The 17,195-nt window shown below is 35.5% G+C and overlaps 1 protein-coding gene across 3 annotated transcripts; it reads left to right on the top strand.

The window, feature by feature from the left end:
• Window positions 1-269: 269 nt before the first annotated feature.
• LOC113065737 (solute carrier family 41 member 3-like) lies at window positions 270-16,206 on the top strand. 3 transcript variants are annotated; one of them, XM_026237229.1, is made up of 11 exons: window positions 270-333; window positions 2,802-3,126; window positions 9,480-9,587; window positions 9,754-9,825; window positions 10,061-10,205; window positions 10,779-10,925; window positions 11,601-11,745; window positions 12,095-12,174; window positions 13,368-13,502; window positions 13,893-14,041; window positions 15,063-16,206. In XM_026237229.1, the coding sequence occupies exons 1-11, from the start codon at window positions 299-301 to the stop codon at window positions 15,222-15,224; spliced, it is 1,503 nt and encodes a 500-aa protein (XP_026093014.1). In that variant the 5' UTR covers window positions 270-298; the 3' UTR covers window positions 15,225-16,206. The 3 variants fall into 3 exon arrangements, with proteins under 3 accessions (XP_026093014.1, XP_026093016.1, XP_026093015.1); XM_026237231.1 differs by lacking the exons at window positions 270-333; window positions 2,802-3,126 and adding exons at window positions 4,709-5,661; window positions 5,819-6,144; XM_026237230.1 differs by lacking the exons at window positions 270-333; window positions 2,802-3,126 and adding an exon at window positions 4,709-6,144.
• Window positions 16,207-17,195: the final 989 nt, after the last annotated feature.

A 17,195-nucleotide genomic window follows, 5' to 3' on the forward strand; every position in this document is an offset into this window, starting at 1 on the left:
AACACGAATTTGAAAATGTTTATGTTATAGCCAATTGAGACAATGCTTTAAAGCAACAGAAGTGCCGCAGTGTAAATTCAGGGGAAAGGGACTTATTGAAATGTGGGTAAAAAGCTTTTTCAAAACCTATGAATGCAAACACTGTCATTTTAAATTTGGTGGCAGTGAAGTGACTGTGTATGGAAAGCAGTTAACTTCCTCTTTGGAGGGAGAGGAGATGTGGGTTTCCCTGTCAACACCATCTTCTCAGTTTTAGATGAGGTCAGACAGGAGGGGACCATTCTAAACTGCCATCAGGATGAAATTTAAGACACTCTCCAAAGCCCCCCATCGGTGAGTCCTCCAATCCGACTTCACACGTTGTTATTCTCGGTGCCCTTTAAGATTTATGCTGGTCACTTATGACTTTCCTTCGCTTTGCCACATTGTGATAGGTAAGACATTTATTTGTTCGATTTGCATGGACAAATCAGTGCTGTACTTACACATTAGCTGTATTTGAGATTGATTTGTGTTATCAGCTTCCCATGAAATGGACCGTTCACACATTCAATTATAAAGTTGTCTGCCTGGTTTGCAACTTTTCATGACCTTTGGAAGCTAGATGCATGTGTGGACACCTGCAATGTGGACAAATGCAAGGTAGAGCAGTCACTTTATTATACTTAACTTTAGAAGTAGACAGCATGTTTGTTCTCGCATCCCTTAAAATCGTGTTTCAGTACAAATATAATTATCACTACAAGGTTGTGTTATGCACTAAATAAAACAACTGTATGTATAAAAACATTAAATATTAAAATTTATAACTTACAAGATCACCTAATTTAAAGGAGATTTGAGCTTGAATCGGGTGCTAGCAAGAAGCGTTCTTTCGTTTTTGAATCATATAAGTGAATGAATCAATCTGGTTAGAATGAATCATGTTACTAGTTCACTGAGTGGCTTTCTTTTGAAGCACGCGATTTCCTTCACTCCCAGTCTCAGTGATTTAAGAATGAAGCGTCTAGTTTAAAGCTGGATTAGGAATCGCATACTACTCTTAATATTTAAATATATTTAATATTGTCTTAAATAAATATTTAAAGGTTGCCCAAAATCACGAATCCGCTCATGAATATCAATTTAAGTATGCAGACGTTGCTTTGTAACCTTCCAACGGCTCTCCAGCGCGTCCCCTCACGTGACTGATAAATTATTCATGAGCTAAGCTTTCTCCGTAGTACTCTTGGTGAATTCGTTTCCTATCTAGGAAGTTAAACATTTCGAGTAGTGATTCAACGCGCTTAAGCATTTATAGTGATTAATATCGTTATCGACAGCGAAGTTTCTTATAATGTGATGAATATAAACACAGGAGAAGGGCTAATTTGAGACGGTAGGCGGTTCTTTACGTGATTTTCTATTGCTGATGTGGAGCACGAGCCATCCGTGTGTAACCCATCATTGTTTACCGCATGTGTCCCTCTCATCGATAACATTCAGTTTCGATGCACAAACGCGTGCGTGACACATTTATTTGCTAGAGGAACGGTTTTGTGAGATTTGTCATTAAAAATAATATCTGTGGGAATGTGCGACTTGATATTGCTATGGCAACGTGTCATCAGCGCTTATGGACCAAACCATGATCATCATCGATCAAAGATGGAAGTGAAAGCTCAGATCAGACTGTTGATACATTTTAGATGATAATAAGTTCTGTTTTGAGTAGTTTGAAAGAGCTCACTTCCAAAGTACTGATGCAAAATCTCTGTACTGATTAATATTGTACTGAATGGATTAACAGATGCAGTAACATTTCTGCATCTCCACTCTTTACAAATGCTTCATGTTCAAAGTCACTTACAGATAAATCACTTAAAATTAATGTTGTGTGGAAAATTACAAGTTTATACATTTAGCAGGCACATTGAGAGTCTGGGATTCAGAATGTAAAATAATTATGGAAACAGTTTTAATGAAGGTGATTATTTTCCCAGCCGGTTTTTGTTTCTGATTTTCATATTCATGTTAATTGTAGTTAAAGTTGTATACAATATGTATACAGTCAAACCAAAATGTATTCAGACACCTTAAACATTTCACGGAATATGGTAATAAAACAAATAAAAAATAAAAAACTTAGAGTTAAACTGTGTCGGAGCAAATTAATTTTGATAATGTTAGATAACACTTGTTAGATAACAAGCATGGTCCTGTCAAAGTGTCTGAATTTTGTGAATTTAGTGCCCCAAATTGTTTGTCAGTTTTACTGGTGGTCCACTATGAGATTTTATGGGTATAATATGTCACAGTTGAATTTATTTTGCTATCCTCACTTATATGTGTGTGTGTGTGTTATTAGTTTTAGTGAAATATAATAAACTTATTAATAAAAAAGTCAATTTTTTTCTTTAGAAAAAAATAAAAACAAAGCACACCTGGTTGTATAAGTATTGATTTTTAACATTTAAGATATAAACATTTATTACATACTATTATATATTAATATATTTAAAATTATATTGTAGCCACACATTTAGTCATTTTTTCAGTGTTTTTCTTTACAAAAATAATACTAACACTAATAATTATTAGCATTGACATCCTAGATTCAGAATTCAGTTTAATGTTCATTAAATCAGCACATATTTAAGTTTGTTGTTCAGCTTTTCACTTTAATTATTTTGCTGACATTATCATGTAGAACAAACATTAATGTATTAAACTAGAAGAAAAAAAGAAGTATCTTGTCTTAGTTTTTTGTTTTTTTGGATGTATCAGTGTTGAAGAGCTGTATTTGACTTTCTTTTTCTCAGAGTCAGAAGGAGCGGAGCGGAGACTCCACAAATGGCAGGAGACGAAGTTCGGCAGAGGAAAGGAGGGGGCCGCAAGAAGTCCAAAAAGGGGAAAGGGAAGGGGCAGGGTGGTTTGGATCGGACTGGCAGTGTAGATGGGCAGAATGACCTGCTGTTACAACCTCCCACCATACCACCCAAAAAGCCTATGGAGGAGAGGACCAAAACAGCCCTGGCTAAGATAGAGGATGAGTCGGCCATTTCTATCTGCCTCCAGGTGCTTTTCCCCTACCTGCTGGCTGGGATGGGGATGGTGATGGCAGGCATGGTGCTGGACAGTGTACAGGTAAGAGACTTCTGAAGAACTTTCTGCAACTTTCGGTAACACTTTATAGCCTGACATGACTTTCTAACAGTTTGATGCTTTAGCAGCTAATGTGCCCACTTTAATTATCCAGCGTGTCAAGTGCTGATATTTATGGTCCTCACTTAGAGGGAGCAGAGTGTGAGGGAAATTAATGTGATGATTAAAATTCACTCGTAAGGCGAGGAACTGGAAAAACACTCCAATCGTGAAGTATTAAAGCAGTAGTTCAACCAAAAATGATGTCATTTTAAAATCATTGCAAGCCTGTATGTTTTGTGGAACACAAATTGAGATGACCAGGCTATAAATGAATAGTTTTTGAATGGGTTTTTAGGACCTATTTTTCTTCTTCCCAACCTGATTCTTGCTTGTTCATCTTGAACTTCTTATTTAGTTACGAGATATTATAAAGGGTGGTGAACCGTGTCCCTTCTTGAAGCTGGAGAACTCTAGTCCCTACAAAATTAAATGTGCCAAAATATTTATTGAACGAAAAACACATTTTGTGATAATTACTGATCCTTTAGTTCACCAAGAGATAAAAACTCACATTTCAGAGGAAATCAGTCAGAATTGCGAGATTTCCAAACAAAAAGTCAGAAAAAGTCAAGACATAAACCCAGAATTACTAGAAATAAGTCTGACTTGATATAAACCCGGAATTTTCAGAAGACAAGTCAGAATTGTGATACGTTGACTCAAAATTACGAGATATAAACTCTGATTTGAGATGTAAACTCTAAATTGGGAGAAATTAAGTCAGAATTGCGAGATTTTAACTTAAAATAACAAGACAGAAATTAGAGACAGAATTTTGAGATTTTAACTTAAAAAAAAGACATGAACTAGAGAAAGAATTGTGAGATCAAAAGTGATGTTTTAAAAATAATAATCAGAATTGTGAGATGTTGACTCAAAATTACGCGATATAAACTCAGAATTGTGAGATGTAAACTCAAATTGTGTGTAATAAAGTCAGAATTGTGAGATTTTAGTTTTTAACAAGTTGTGAGATTAAAAGTTGCGATTACTTCTTAAAAAATAATCAGAATTGTGAGATGTTGACTCAACATTACGAGATATAAATTCAGAATTGCGAGAAATAAGAAACAGAATTGTGAGATGTAAACTCAAAATTGTTAGCAATAAAGTCAGAATTTTGAGATTTTCACTTGAAATAAAAACGACCCATTAGAGACATAATTGTGAGATTAAAAATTGCGATTACTTTTTAAAAAAATAATCAGAATTGTGAGATGTTGACATAAAATTGCGAGATATAAACTCAGAATTGCGAGAAATAAAAACAGAACTGTGAGATGTAAACTCTAAATTGCTAGAAAAAAGTAAGAGTTGTGAAATGTGAATAATTGCAAGATATAATATATAAAGATTTTAACTTAAAATAACAAGACATAAGAAACAGAATTGTGAGATTAAAAGTCGCGATTACTTTTTTTTTAAATGTATTCCATGGCGGAAACAATATTCCATATAAGGGTAAGTAAATATTTCCAAAAAAGCTATTACTTTAAATATTATGTCCGATCTTAAAATGTGTTGTCATAGAACTGGTTATCATCGCTGTGTCCTGATGCTGTTTTAATGAATGAGATTTGCTGCGTCACTCTGCCGTGCTCACATCCAAGCAATTTTTTTTTTTTTTTTTTAGCTGAATCATGCCCCTCTTTCCAATGTGTCCTCAACGTAGAGTGGTGACTAATCGAACAATGCTGCTTTTACAACCACATGGGTTCTCAATCTGTCTCTTTGTCTCTCGTAAGCACACTTGTTCTGTCTCGATCTGTCTTTTCCTCTCCTCTTTTCCTGTCCCCCCTCTCGCCCGTCTGCTAAGCACTCAGCCCATTCACAGCTGATAAGACAGGTTCAGTAATACGTCAGAGGAGACATTAGCAGAGAGAAGGACAAGGAGAACAGACGCAAGACTCTAAACAGATGAAACGGTTGATGGGAAGTAATAAAGGTTAGACGAGAGACTGTTCGAAGGTCTGATGCACCGGTGAGGAGGGGGCAAAGAGGACTGCCCACAGGAACGAGTGGAAGTAAAGCCTCAACATGTGTTTCTGTCACGTTCTGCACCTGTTAGACCAGGCCCGATGACGGAGAGGTGTTCAAATCGACGTTAATACGGAAAGGACTGTTATCATGTGAGTCACGACTCCTGTGGCGGAGAGAAGACGCACTCCGGAGAACGTAGTGCTCGTGTACATGGATGTTTCAGCGACCTGCGGGTGAAAAAATAGCCAGCTTGAGAACTATTGTTGGAGGACAGCTGTGTATAACAACTCGATGCTTCATCTTATCAGGCATAAGACGAGTCTCAAGAAGTTTTTAAAAGTGGATTTTGACATTCAGAGAACCAACTGTGGAGACGGATGCTCCGCTGAGACTTTTTTGAATGTGAAGGTTCCTATTGGATTTTGTTCGAAAACCCCTTTGGCATTGATAGATGAACAAATAACATCTTTGAGAAGAACTGAAATATATGAAATAGTGAGTGCATTAGCCATCTTTTTGGGTCTTTGCTATCATGGGATAATCTGAAGATACTAAACTGCCTCATGGTTTAATCTTAAAAACATCCTGTTTTTTCGGAGTCAGCTTATTATTTTTCTTCTTCCCAACCTGATTCTTGTTCGTTTGTCTTTAGTTTCTTATTTAGCTTCGAGACATTAAGAAAGTAGCATTCAAACATCTAAGAAGGTGTTAAAAGCTTCAAGGAACCCTTGTCAATCTCAGCCGTGGCTCTCATCGTTGGGGAATGGGGTAACGCACAGAGAGATGGTGGTCACACAGTTAGAGCTGGAGCTCTGTTATCAGGGGAAGAAGCTCAGAGGTTTCACCTGCAAGCTCACCCGGTCAGCTCATGGCTTCCTACCGGAGAGCTCTTACATCATTGCTGCACAGGTCTTTCTGCCGTTTCTTCTGGGAGGGCTGGGTATGGTGGCGGCCGGCATCGTCATGGATGTTGTCCAAGTATGAGCTATTTAATCTAGATTTGGTGTATTTCTTGGTTGTATGTGTTATTGCAGCTGTAAATAATGCTGTTTTCCAGTATTGATAAGTACTGGCAGAACCATGGGATCAAAACAGTACTTTGGTAAATCTGACTCTTACTATGGAGCCCTACACATGGCATGCAGGAAAAAATTGTAGGCTAAATCATGTGTACAATTTACTATTTCATTCCCTCGATTTATAAATGGTGTGCACTATTTACTAATTTGTTTCCTCAATTTTTTAAATCGTGCATAAGGTTTATAAATTGAGAGAAAGAATTAAAAAATTGTGCGCATGATTTAGCAAATCGAGAGAATTAAATAATAATCATGTGCACATTTTAGTACATCGAAGGAACAAATTAGAAAATTGTGCGAACAATTTTTTTTTTTTATTTTTTCATGTCATGCGCGGGGCTCCATACCTTACAAAAAAAAGTATCTTTTTACATGTGCGTGTAGTTTTATGTAAATACCATGGGAGTACCACAGGGTTTGGTACTACCATATTCAAATTACATAGTTTGTTTATGTTACTTCAAGAATACTCTGGTATACATATCTACAAACAAGACTTTTTAATTTAATTTTTATTTTTTTTACTTTATTAAAATGCAAATATTGAAGGTAAGATAATAAAGAAATAAGACAGGTTAACAAGAGAATCTTAAAATATCGTAATCTATGTAAAATTACTGTGATGCATGGCTTTGAATGGCTTAATGCTTTAATAACATGATAGCAACAGCATCATGATAACTAAATAATTTTTTAAAAATAAATATTGTATTGTAAATATTGTTTAGTTTCATAAAATGTATGAATTTATTTTCAAAATGGGAATAATATGTAAAAAAAAAAGATACAAAAATAAAAATGTTTAATAAAATAAATAATGTAATGTAGTTTAAATAAAGCAGTAATAAAATAAAATATGCATGTTAAATGGAAAAACTTGCATTTAAAACATTTAATTGGGAACTAAAATAAATTAAGTTGAAACTGAATGAATGAATGAAAGCTGATTAGAATTTGTTTACATACTGTACATGTACTGTATATAATAAAAATAACAAAAGCTCAACAGAATTACTAAAGTGTAAACTAGAATTAAAAAAAACTGTAAATGTAAAAAAAATCCAAATATGAATAACTTTTGTAATAGTACTACACTGTAAACCCTAATAAAAGATAAAATCCTAAAAAAATATTTTGTAACAGATTAAAAAAAAAAACATTTAAGTGATGTTTTTAAATGTTTTAAGCTTACATAAAATAAAAATTAAATTTCCAGTTGCCTTAAATTATCGCAATGTTATAAATGTTGATATTACTCAACTTGATCCTACCCCACTCATCACAATGATAATTATATACAACTCACTTCCATTAACAGCATATTCATTTAGATCTTTATAGTTCAGTGCCAGTTTAGCAAAAGCACACTGGTATGTACTAACATATTTATCAAAAAGACTCACAATACTTGCTTATAAATATTTAAACATCATGCAGTATATATAACCTTTAAGTTTTGCTTTCCATCCTCAACCTAATCACAGGTTCCACTTCACCACAATGGTAGCACTACACAACCAACATAACAGAAAACTATGTAAATCCTAACATAACACAACATTTAAGTGCTAACTTATGTCTCTGTATGCTAATCTTGTGTAAAAACACAAAAAAACACTTAATTTCTACATTTATTTTCCTTGTTGGCTAATGCAAAGCATGCTGGGAACTAGAAAACGCAATAATTTTAAGGTCACCTTACTACAACAGCATTTTGAGTTTACAGAACTCATTTCAGTTAAGAACTTCATTATTATTTGAGTGAAATTAACTTTCATTTTTTAATTAATTTTCACTGTTTGGTTTTACAGTGTACAGAAATAACACTTAAAGTGACCATAATTGCACCATATATATATATATATATATATATATATATACACACACACACACACACACACACACACATACATAATCACATGCTATCTTCCAGTAACGGTTGCTTGTGTTCCTGTCCTCTAGATATAGACGCAGTTGGCATGGAATGTGTTTTGTGTCTATTAACTGAATTCTCATGGGGGTGCGTGAGATAGGCCGAGCGAGAGAACGAAAGCTTGTTTCTAAAAGAGTGAAGTGGGCTAGATCCCAGGACGGGCCTGTGACGTGACACCAGCCCCTTGAAACAGCCTGGACTGTGTGTGTGGTAAAAATACCGGCCCCTGGCTGGCTGGCACCGGTCTCTTATCTGTTCATTTAAACATTATGGCTATTTTTAACTGCATAAGTGGGTTTGTGAAGAGAGGAGTGCTCAACTCGTATACTGACACATACTAAATATAAACGCACTCTCGCACAGCACACGAAGCCATTCATATTCAGTGAGTCACTGTGACACTTTTGTCAGTTTGCCCATTATGTGATGATATTTATGACTGTGCTCAAGACTAGTCTGCGTGTTGTTAACTGGAAGGATCAGAGAAAAAAAAATGAAACTGACACCTAGTTTAAATTAATATGTAGTACTGTTGTGAAGTATTTTTCATTTGATTGAGAGCATCCCAGTTTATGGCATGAACATCGAGACGTCACTCTGTTCAAAAATATTGACCATGATGGTCACATTAGCAGTGATCTATGGGAAAGCCAATGATCTTTTCTGTGTAGAGTATCTGTTTATCTTTGAATTCTTTAAAAGTTCAGTACTTATTTATGGACCTGGGGGCGGGGTTCCCAGCATGCAATTCAAGTGTGAATTTTCTAGTGTCACCCTCATTGTGGTTTGCACTCCAAATTAATAGTGATGTAATTCCGTTTCATTTCAGAGAGCTAGTTTATCGACGGACTTCTTAAATGAATGGGTTAAAAAAATGGTTTTTAGTTTAGATTGAAATTCTTAGGCTATGTTCATAAGAAAATACTAGCATACTGTAATTAATGGGTGCCATAAAAAATGAAAAATGTATTTAAATTTGTAAGTTTATCAGAAGAAATGTATTTTCTATATATATATATATATATATATATTATTTATTTATTTATTTATTTATTATTTACAATATGTTTTCCTTCCTCCCAGTGTCATTATTCAATTACTACTATAATAAAAATAATCCTGAATGACTTTTTTAAATAATGTTTTTTAAATGTATTTTAAATCTGCATAAATTACATTGTCTTAATAAATACCACCTTGATAAATGTCATATAAAATATTTTACAACATATTTGAAATCTAGTAATTTTTTTACAAATCTTTCTGAATTTGTTCCAATATCTCCTCTTTGTGTGTTTTAGCATTGGGATGTGTTTAAAGTGATCACAGAGGTGTTCATCCTGGTACCTGCTCTAGTCGGGCTCAAGGGAAACCTGGAGATGACTCTCGCATCTCGTCTCTCTACTGCTGTATGTAAAAATACTTATAAACTGGATAATATATGTATTACTGCATGTATATATTACTTATGATCTATCTCATGCTATAACCTTTAATGGTCCTAAGATGGCCCTAAGTCTCATAATCAAAAAGAAGTAATCTGCTTGACTGCAGTTTGTTTCCTGTTTTCCCCAGGCTAACACCGGACAGATGGACGACCCCAAACAGCAGTGGCTGATGGTGACCTGTAATCTTGCTCTCATTCAGGTAGGTGAATCAGAAACACACAGAGGTTTTATATTATTGATATTTTACATAATACACTGGAATAGGACTTTAGTTCCTGATAATTTAGACAATATGAACATGAATTAACAATTCATTTAACTTTAAATAAATACTGTATAAAAGAATATGAACAATTCCTCTATGAGACTTCATTCTGCAGGAGAGGCTCTGATAAGCAGTTGTGATTGTAGAGCTCCTCTGCTGTCTTCCTCAGGTTCAGGCCACTGTGGTGGGCTTCCTGGCAGCTCTTGCGGCCGTAGGTCTTGGTGCTTTGTCCAGAGGGGGTGTAGAGCTGGACCAGGCGGCTGTCCTGTGTGCTAGCAGTGTCACCACCGCATTTGTGGCAGCTCTCTCCTTAGGTACATCTCTTTAAAACAGGAAATCAAAATGTACTATCTTCATAAAAATATTTTTATTCAGCAAGATGCATTAAATCCAAAATTGACAGTAAAGACTTTTACATTGTTACACAAATGTGTGTTCTTTCTACCCGACAAAGAACCCTGAAGAAATCTGTCACGGTTTCCACAAAAATATTAAGCAGTATGAAATCAGCCAATTAGAATGATTTGTGAAGGATCATGTGACACAGAAGACTGGAGTAATAGCTGCTGTTGGACAATTTGAATGGAAATGTGATGGGAATTCATGTTGTTTATATGTTCTGGAATGGCTTTCATAGCTGGAACATGATGTGCAAAGCAACAATGTGTGTAATACATTTCTGAATAATGCATAACATTTTTTTAAACTAACAAATGTCACCCAGACTGTGGTTTCAGTGTCCCTAATTTTTTATAAAAGCATTTGCATGCCAAAAAGCAAGACACAGACATTTAGTCTTTTTTTCTTTCAATCTTACACTTCTTTGAATATCACACTCTAACATTACCCTGTCAGTTACTGACTCTTCTGCTTTCTTCCGTGTCCAGGTCTGGTGATGATTGGTGTGATCATCGGCTCCAGGAAGGTGGGCATCAACCCTGATAACGTGGCCACACCAATAGCAGCCAGTCTGGGAGATCTCATCACTCTTTCTCTATTGGCTGGAGTCAGCAGCACACTGTTCCAGTACAGAGGTATGGGGCCTTTTAGTTATTCATGTATTCATTAAAAAATAACTGCTACATTAAAAACAAAAAACTGTACTTTTTAATTACATATTGTTAAAAAACAGACTGATATTTATGAACAGCCTTAATTATTGTAAAAAAAAATACTGCAATTTAAAAATTCATAACTTAATCACTTTATATATATTCATTGATTATTAAATAATTATATATAATAGTATAATTATATTTGTATTAAATGATAAAATGAAAATATAATTCTTATATTAAATTACATTTGTATTATATATATATATATATATATATAAATTTAATTAAAAATACATCACTTTTTCTTTTTGAGCCTTTAAATGTTGCTTATTAAATGAGTGTGAACTGTTTAAAATGTACCAGAAGAGGGCAGTAGAAATTCACTAAAATAGGACTTTTTTTTTTTTTTACAAAGATGTGCATTTTTAGCTCACATGGTTTCCATGATTAAAGATTACATTAAATAGTGGGAATCTTTCCCCTTAGGAAAATCATTCTGCTTTGTTTAGAAACATCACAGTTGTATGTACTATGCAGATTTAAAAGTCCTTAAAATCTGGATTTACACAAATCACAGCACATTTTCTGAAATAACTAATTATTATGTCTAGCATACATCATCAGGGTAATCTACAATGTTTGTGTATTCAGATGTGTGGTACTTGTCCCCGTTGGTGTGTGTCTTCTTCCTGCTGCTCATTCCTCTCTGGGTGCTCATCGCTAGAAAGAGTCCACAGATTAAAGAGGTTCTGAAGTCGGGCTGGCAGCCTGTTTTAGTGGCCATGTCCATCAGCAGGTACAAACATGCAAACAGAGACACAGTCCTCTATTAATGTGTCAGAATAACATGAAAATGGTTACATATAATTTTACAGTAAATAAAACTAATTTGTGTTGAAAATGACTATTGATTTAGACATTACTGAAACATAGCATAGCATATAACTGCATGCTAATATGTGCTTATAAATGAATAAAAATACCATCAAGGTGACTTTATAGGGCATTACTCATTCAATATGTACTGTAAACATTCCACTAAAATAACTCATTTTAGGTTTCATAGAAGAACCGGTTTGGAAACAAAGTAACAACAGAAATATCATTTGTGGGTCAACTTATCATGAAACTCTTCCCAATTTCAGTTTTGGAGGCCTTATTCTTGATAAGACTGTGAGCGATCCGAACTTTGAGGGCATGGCGGTCTTCACACCAGTCATAAACGGTGAGTAAATGTCAATCCCAGACAGCACACGCACGTCTGCATGATGTCTGTTAAAGATCGCTTCATCTGGAAAGCCTCTGCTGTGTAAAAACATCTGACAGACTGTCAGTTTTACATACACTCTAATTCATAAACATCTTAAAGACATCTTCTAAACGTCTATTTGACATCTGATAGTAAATGTCCTATAGACGCATTGTGGATAACAATCAGAACATACTCAGAAATCATGCTGAATGTACATTAGGCAATACAGAGTAACAGCAAACCTGAAAAAAAAGTTCAGAAACTTAATTTAAGGCCCTTTTCCCTCTTCAGCTCCTCATTACAGTAAAATTGATCACATCTCTGTCTGCATTTGGAGCTCAGTTGGTGGATTCAGGGAGACGATTGGACTGCGCTGCCAAAATAAAACCATCTCATTCCAAATCATCACATTAAATCAGAGCACTGGCTCTTTACTGGCGGCATTTTATTGCACATGAAAGAAGTCAAGTATTTTGATGGGAGTTACTAATAGACTTAAAACCCCGTTTTTTTTTACGTAAAATATCACTTGTGGTGATTTTTCAACTTAAGCAATCTGGTTTAGATTTCCCCTCACTCGTTCTGTTCCTTCCCAGCTGCACATGTGCTCTACCAACATCCCATTCCTCTCGAACGATGACTTAACAGTATTTTGGAAGAAACTACACACAACCCAATGGGAATAGAGCATGTCAGTGTAGTAAAAGCGGCCTAATCCAGTAGTAGCTGTGATTGCTCAGCCAAAAACTTCTCTGACGTCTTCTCTAGTTGTTTATCTGGATCTGGCGCCCTATTTTTTCCCAGCCCAATCCTGAGACAAACTGCCCTTAAAGAGGAACACAAGGTGGCTGTGATTCATGAAGACTAATTTGATACCTCAGTACCTAGTTTGATATCCATATCAAAGATTGCCCTCCTGCTGTATTATTCCCCATAGAGCGTCATTTGCCAGGTTTGCATCGAGCGAAAATGTGGAAAAGCTATGAATTGTGAACAAAATACTCAAATTTACAATGTATATTTGACAAATGTCAGTGTACATACTTCTCTAGCTGCATGCTGCGTTCCAACACTTTTCATGTGTGACTGAAATGAGGAGAATATGAGATTCGTTATGGTGTAATGATTGGAAAGCTCTCACATTCTTTCCTTCTTGAACTTTTCAGGTGTGGGGGGGAATCTGGTGGCCATCCAGGCCAGTCGGATCTCCACTTACCTTCATTTGTGGAGCGTACCTGGAGTCCTTCCCTATAAGATGAGACAGCACTGGCCCAACCCCTGTGCCACATTCTTCTCCTCGGGTGAGGTCACTGCCAAACTATTTGTGCTCCTCAGATTAATTCACTTCTTCAGATCTTTGAGATAAAGTGGGTCATTAGTAGCGTTTGCTAAGTCAAGCTTCACTCTTGCTGCACAAAGCATGAACTCTGATATTTGCACTTCAGCACATTAATCATCTGCACCAGTTGTGTTTCAAACATGAGTGATATCTGAAACTTTGCTGTATTTTGAGGAGTGGTGTGCTATTTATTTTCTTAAGTGGTTAGACGATGCTTTTACAAAATTGTACATTGAAGGAGAGGCCTGAAACTAGTAAAGAACCACCTTTGAAAAAACAAAAATTGTAATTGTGGTCTTTTTAAAATAATTGAAAAATGATGATATCTTTAGCTAGTGCCATTTCTCCTCAGGTGTGAACTCGAAGTCGGCGCGGGTGCTGTTCCTCCTGGTGGTTCCAGGTCATCTGTTGTTTCTTTTCGTCATTAATATGCTCCAAGGAGGCCACACTGCCATCACACCAGCATTTATCTGCTGCTACCTGAGTGCTGCTCTGCTTCAGGTGAGCCTTAGTGCTTCAAGCATTATTGTTTAATGTTCACACCAATAGTGCTGGCAAACGGAATTCTAAAACAAATTATAAACCCCTCCCCCCAAAAAATAAAATAAATATTGGCATGAGCTACTTGAATAATGTGGCTAAAGTGACCTGACGTGACATTCAGCCAAGTATGGTGACCCATATTCAGAATTCATGCTCCGTATTTAACCCATCCAAAGTGTGTACACACACACACTCATGCACGGAGCAGTGGGCAGCCATTTATGCTTCGGCGCCCAGGGAGCAGTTGGGGTTCAGTGCCTTGCTCAAGGGCACCTCAGTCGTGGTATTGAAGGTGGAGAGAGAACTGTACATGCACTCCCCCCACCCACAATTCCTGCCGGCCCGAGACTCGAACTCACAACCTTTCGATTGCGGGTCAGACTCTCTAACCATTAGGCCATTTCCCCTAAAATAGGTTGTGGTTTTTAAATATTTTACTTGAAGTCTTAAAAAAAAAAAAAAAAAAAAAAAAAGACATCTTTTATAATTTCCCATTTCCAAGGCTGAATTTATTTGATCAAAAATACAGTAATAATGTGAAATTTTATTCAGTTTAAAGTAATTGTTTTGTATTTTAATATATTGTAAAGTGTTATGTATTCCTGTGATGCAAAGCTTAATTTTCCGCATCACTACTCCAGTTTCCAGTGTCACATGATGCTTCAGAAATCATTCTTATATGCCAATTTGGTGCTAAAAGAACATTTCTTATGGTTATCAGTGCTGAAAAAAAAGTGCTTTGTGGTTTTTTGATAAATAGAAAGTTCATAATAACATTATATAAAAAATATATTGTATATAAAAAATATTTATTTATAATTTAAATTAATGTCCTTACTGTCCCTTTTAATAATTTATATGCCTCCTTGCTGAACTGAAGTATTATTCAAATAATAAATTATTAAACAATTAATATTGTTTAATATCTGAAGTAAGTTGTCACAATATATGTAATGTTTAATCTTGTTTTTCCTCGCAGGTCGGGATCCTCATTTATACAGCAGACCTGATTGTGCGTCTGATGTGGAGAAAAGGTCTGGACCCAGATAACTTCTCCATCCCATACCTGACTGCACTGGGAGACCTGTTGGGCACGGGTTTCCTGGCCTTGTGTTTCCGTCTGGTCATGTTAGTGGAGTAGCTCGGTTTGTAAAATGCTAGACCTCCTCTCCCCCCCCTCCCACCTCGCAGTTCACAGGACCTTTGCCACCCAGCCTGGCTGCAATGCTTTGGAGATGCGAACTTGTCTGTGGGAAGCTAAAGACAGAAAATGAGCCACATTGTTTCTGTGCTTACAGGACATGTTGAGTGGAAATATGAAATACATCGGCAGGTATGGACTTAATATCTGACAGTCTGTAATATGATTATACTCTTGGTGTGTTGTCCTGTTGCCTCAGTGATGCTGCTTTCATAAACACTAGCCACCTGATAACTGTATAACTTTAGGTGCGCCACAATTTTTTTATGTGCCATGTATAGACTGAATTTGAAGTTTACAAGATTTAAAACCTTGAAGGATTCTGGGATGTTTGTTTTAGTCAAATATTGTTTTTGAGTGTCTGATTTAGGATCGAAAGTCTCAAAATTTTAAAGGTCATTCCTTTGCTGTTATAGTAACTACATACAAAATCATAATTGCTGCTAGATATTTTTACAGGATAATATGTCTCATATACAGAGGGGGTGTAACGTACCTCTCCTTTTGTAATTTTTTGCACCTGAAATATTTTTTCTCAAAATACTACACTTTGAAAAAAGACAAAATCTTATATTTATATAGTGTTCCTGTAGCTCAATTGGTAGAGCAGTGCCCGATCAAGCGTAAGGTTGGGGGTTCGATTCCCCGGGAACACATGAAAGGTAAAAATTGATAGCCTGAATGCAATGTAAGTCGCTTTGTATAAAAGCATCTGCTAAATGCATTCATTTAAATTTAATTTATATAATGAATGTAATTGGTTGTTCACTTGAATGAATTGATGACAATGATATTGTTAATGTGGCAATTTTATTCAAAACATTTGTAATATCTTTACTCTGAATTAGAATTAACCTTCTTTCGTGATTTTTCTACAGTTTAAGTGTTGTGGTCCCTAAAACATTAAAAATAATAATAATTACATATTTGAGTTAACTGTCGTACCAGAGGCAGTTTGTTTTATAAAATGTTATGGAACAAAAAATGAAAGCACACGAAATCACTGTTGGTTGATGTATTCCCTGGAAAAAACAAACAAAACAAAAACATGGAAAACAAGATAATTTACCCTTCAAAGCAAGATTCCATATTGTCTAGTGCACATTGGCATTCACAGTTTTGCAGCACATGTATGCACACAAGCTTTCAAAACAGGTGCAAACTGTTAGTTACATCACAAATGGCACTCGCTGTTGCCACACTCTCAAAAGCTCAGCTCATACAGTCAGGCATTCCCACACTCACATCTCTCATATGAATCAACCCATTCAAACAACATTCATAACTTTACATCAGAATAATGACATTATAATAGGACAAAAGCACTGGCACTCCTGTAACTTTCAAATCAAGACATGATGTTCCTCTTCAAATGATTATATATATCGCTCATTTAAATGCATTTTAAACCAAAACATATAGATGATTCTCTTTGTCCTTACAAAAACCTGAAAGATTCCAGCTCAACACTGAAATACAGCCTAACTATCAAGACAGAAAATATTTTCCAACAAAACATTTCCAGGAGCAATTTTGGAAGGTTCGTTATGCAGTGTGGCACACGAGGTACCCATTGTGCACCAGGACATGTCTGCCTGTCCGCCAGATATTAGTCAGATGACTCATTCTATCCCTTTCTCTAAAGATTTCATCATGATTTCAACCATTAGTTAAGCATTAGGAAACAGTTAATTCATCATTTATAAAGCATTAATAGACATTTATAAGCAGTTTATAAATACAGATATAAATCCCGATTTAAAAGCATATCTATAATGTATTTAATAATTGTTTTTTCATACTTTATTAATGATCAATTTATCATTGCTAAATTAAGTATATCATTATTTACACACCAGTTAGTAAGGAGTTGTCAGTGGTTCATAAGATCACTTAGAAATTGTAATTAAA

Source organism: Carassius auratus, chromosome 48, assembly GCF_003368295.1.
Source record: "Carassius auratus strain Wakin chromosome 48, ASM336829v1, whole genome shotgun sequence".
NCBI lineage: Eukaryota > Metazoa > Chordata > Actinopteri > Cypriniformes > Cyprinidae > Carassius > Carassius auratus.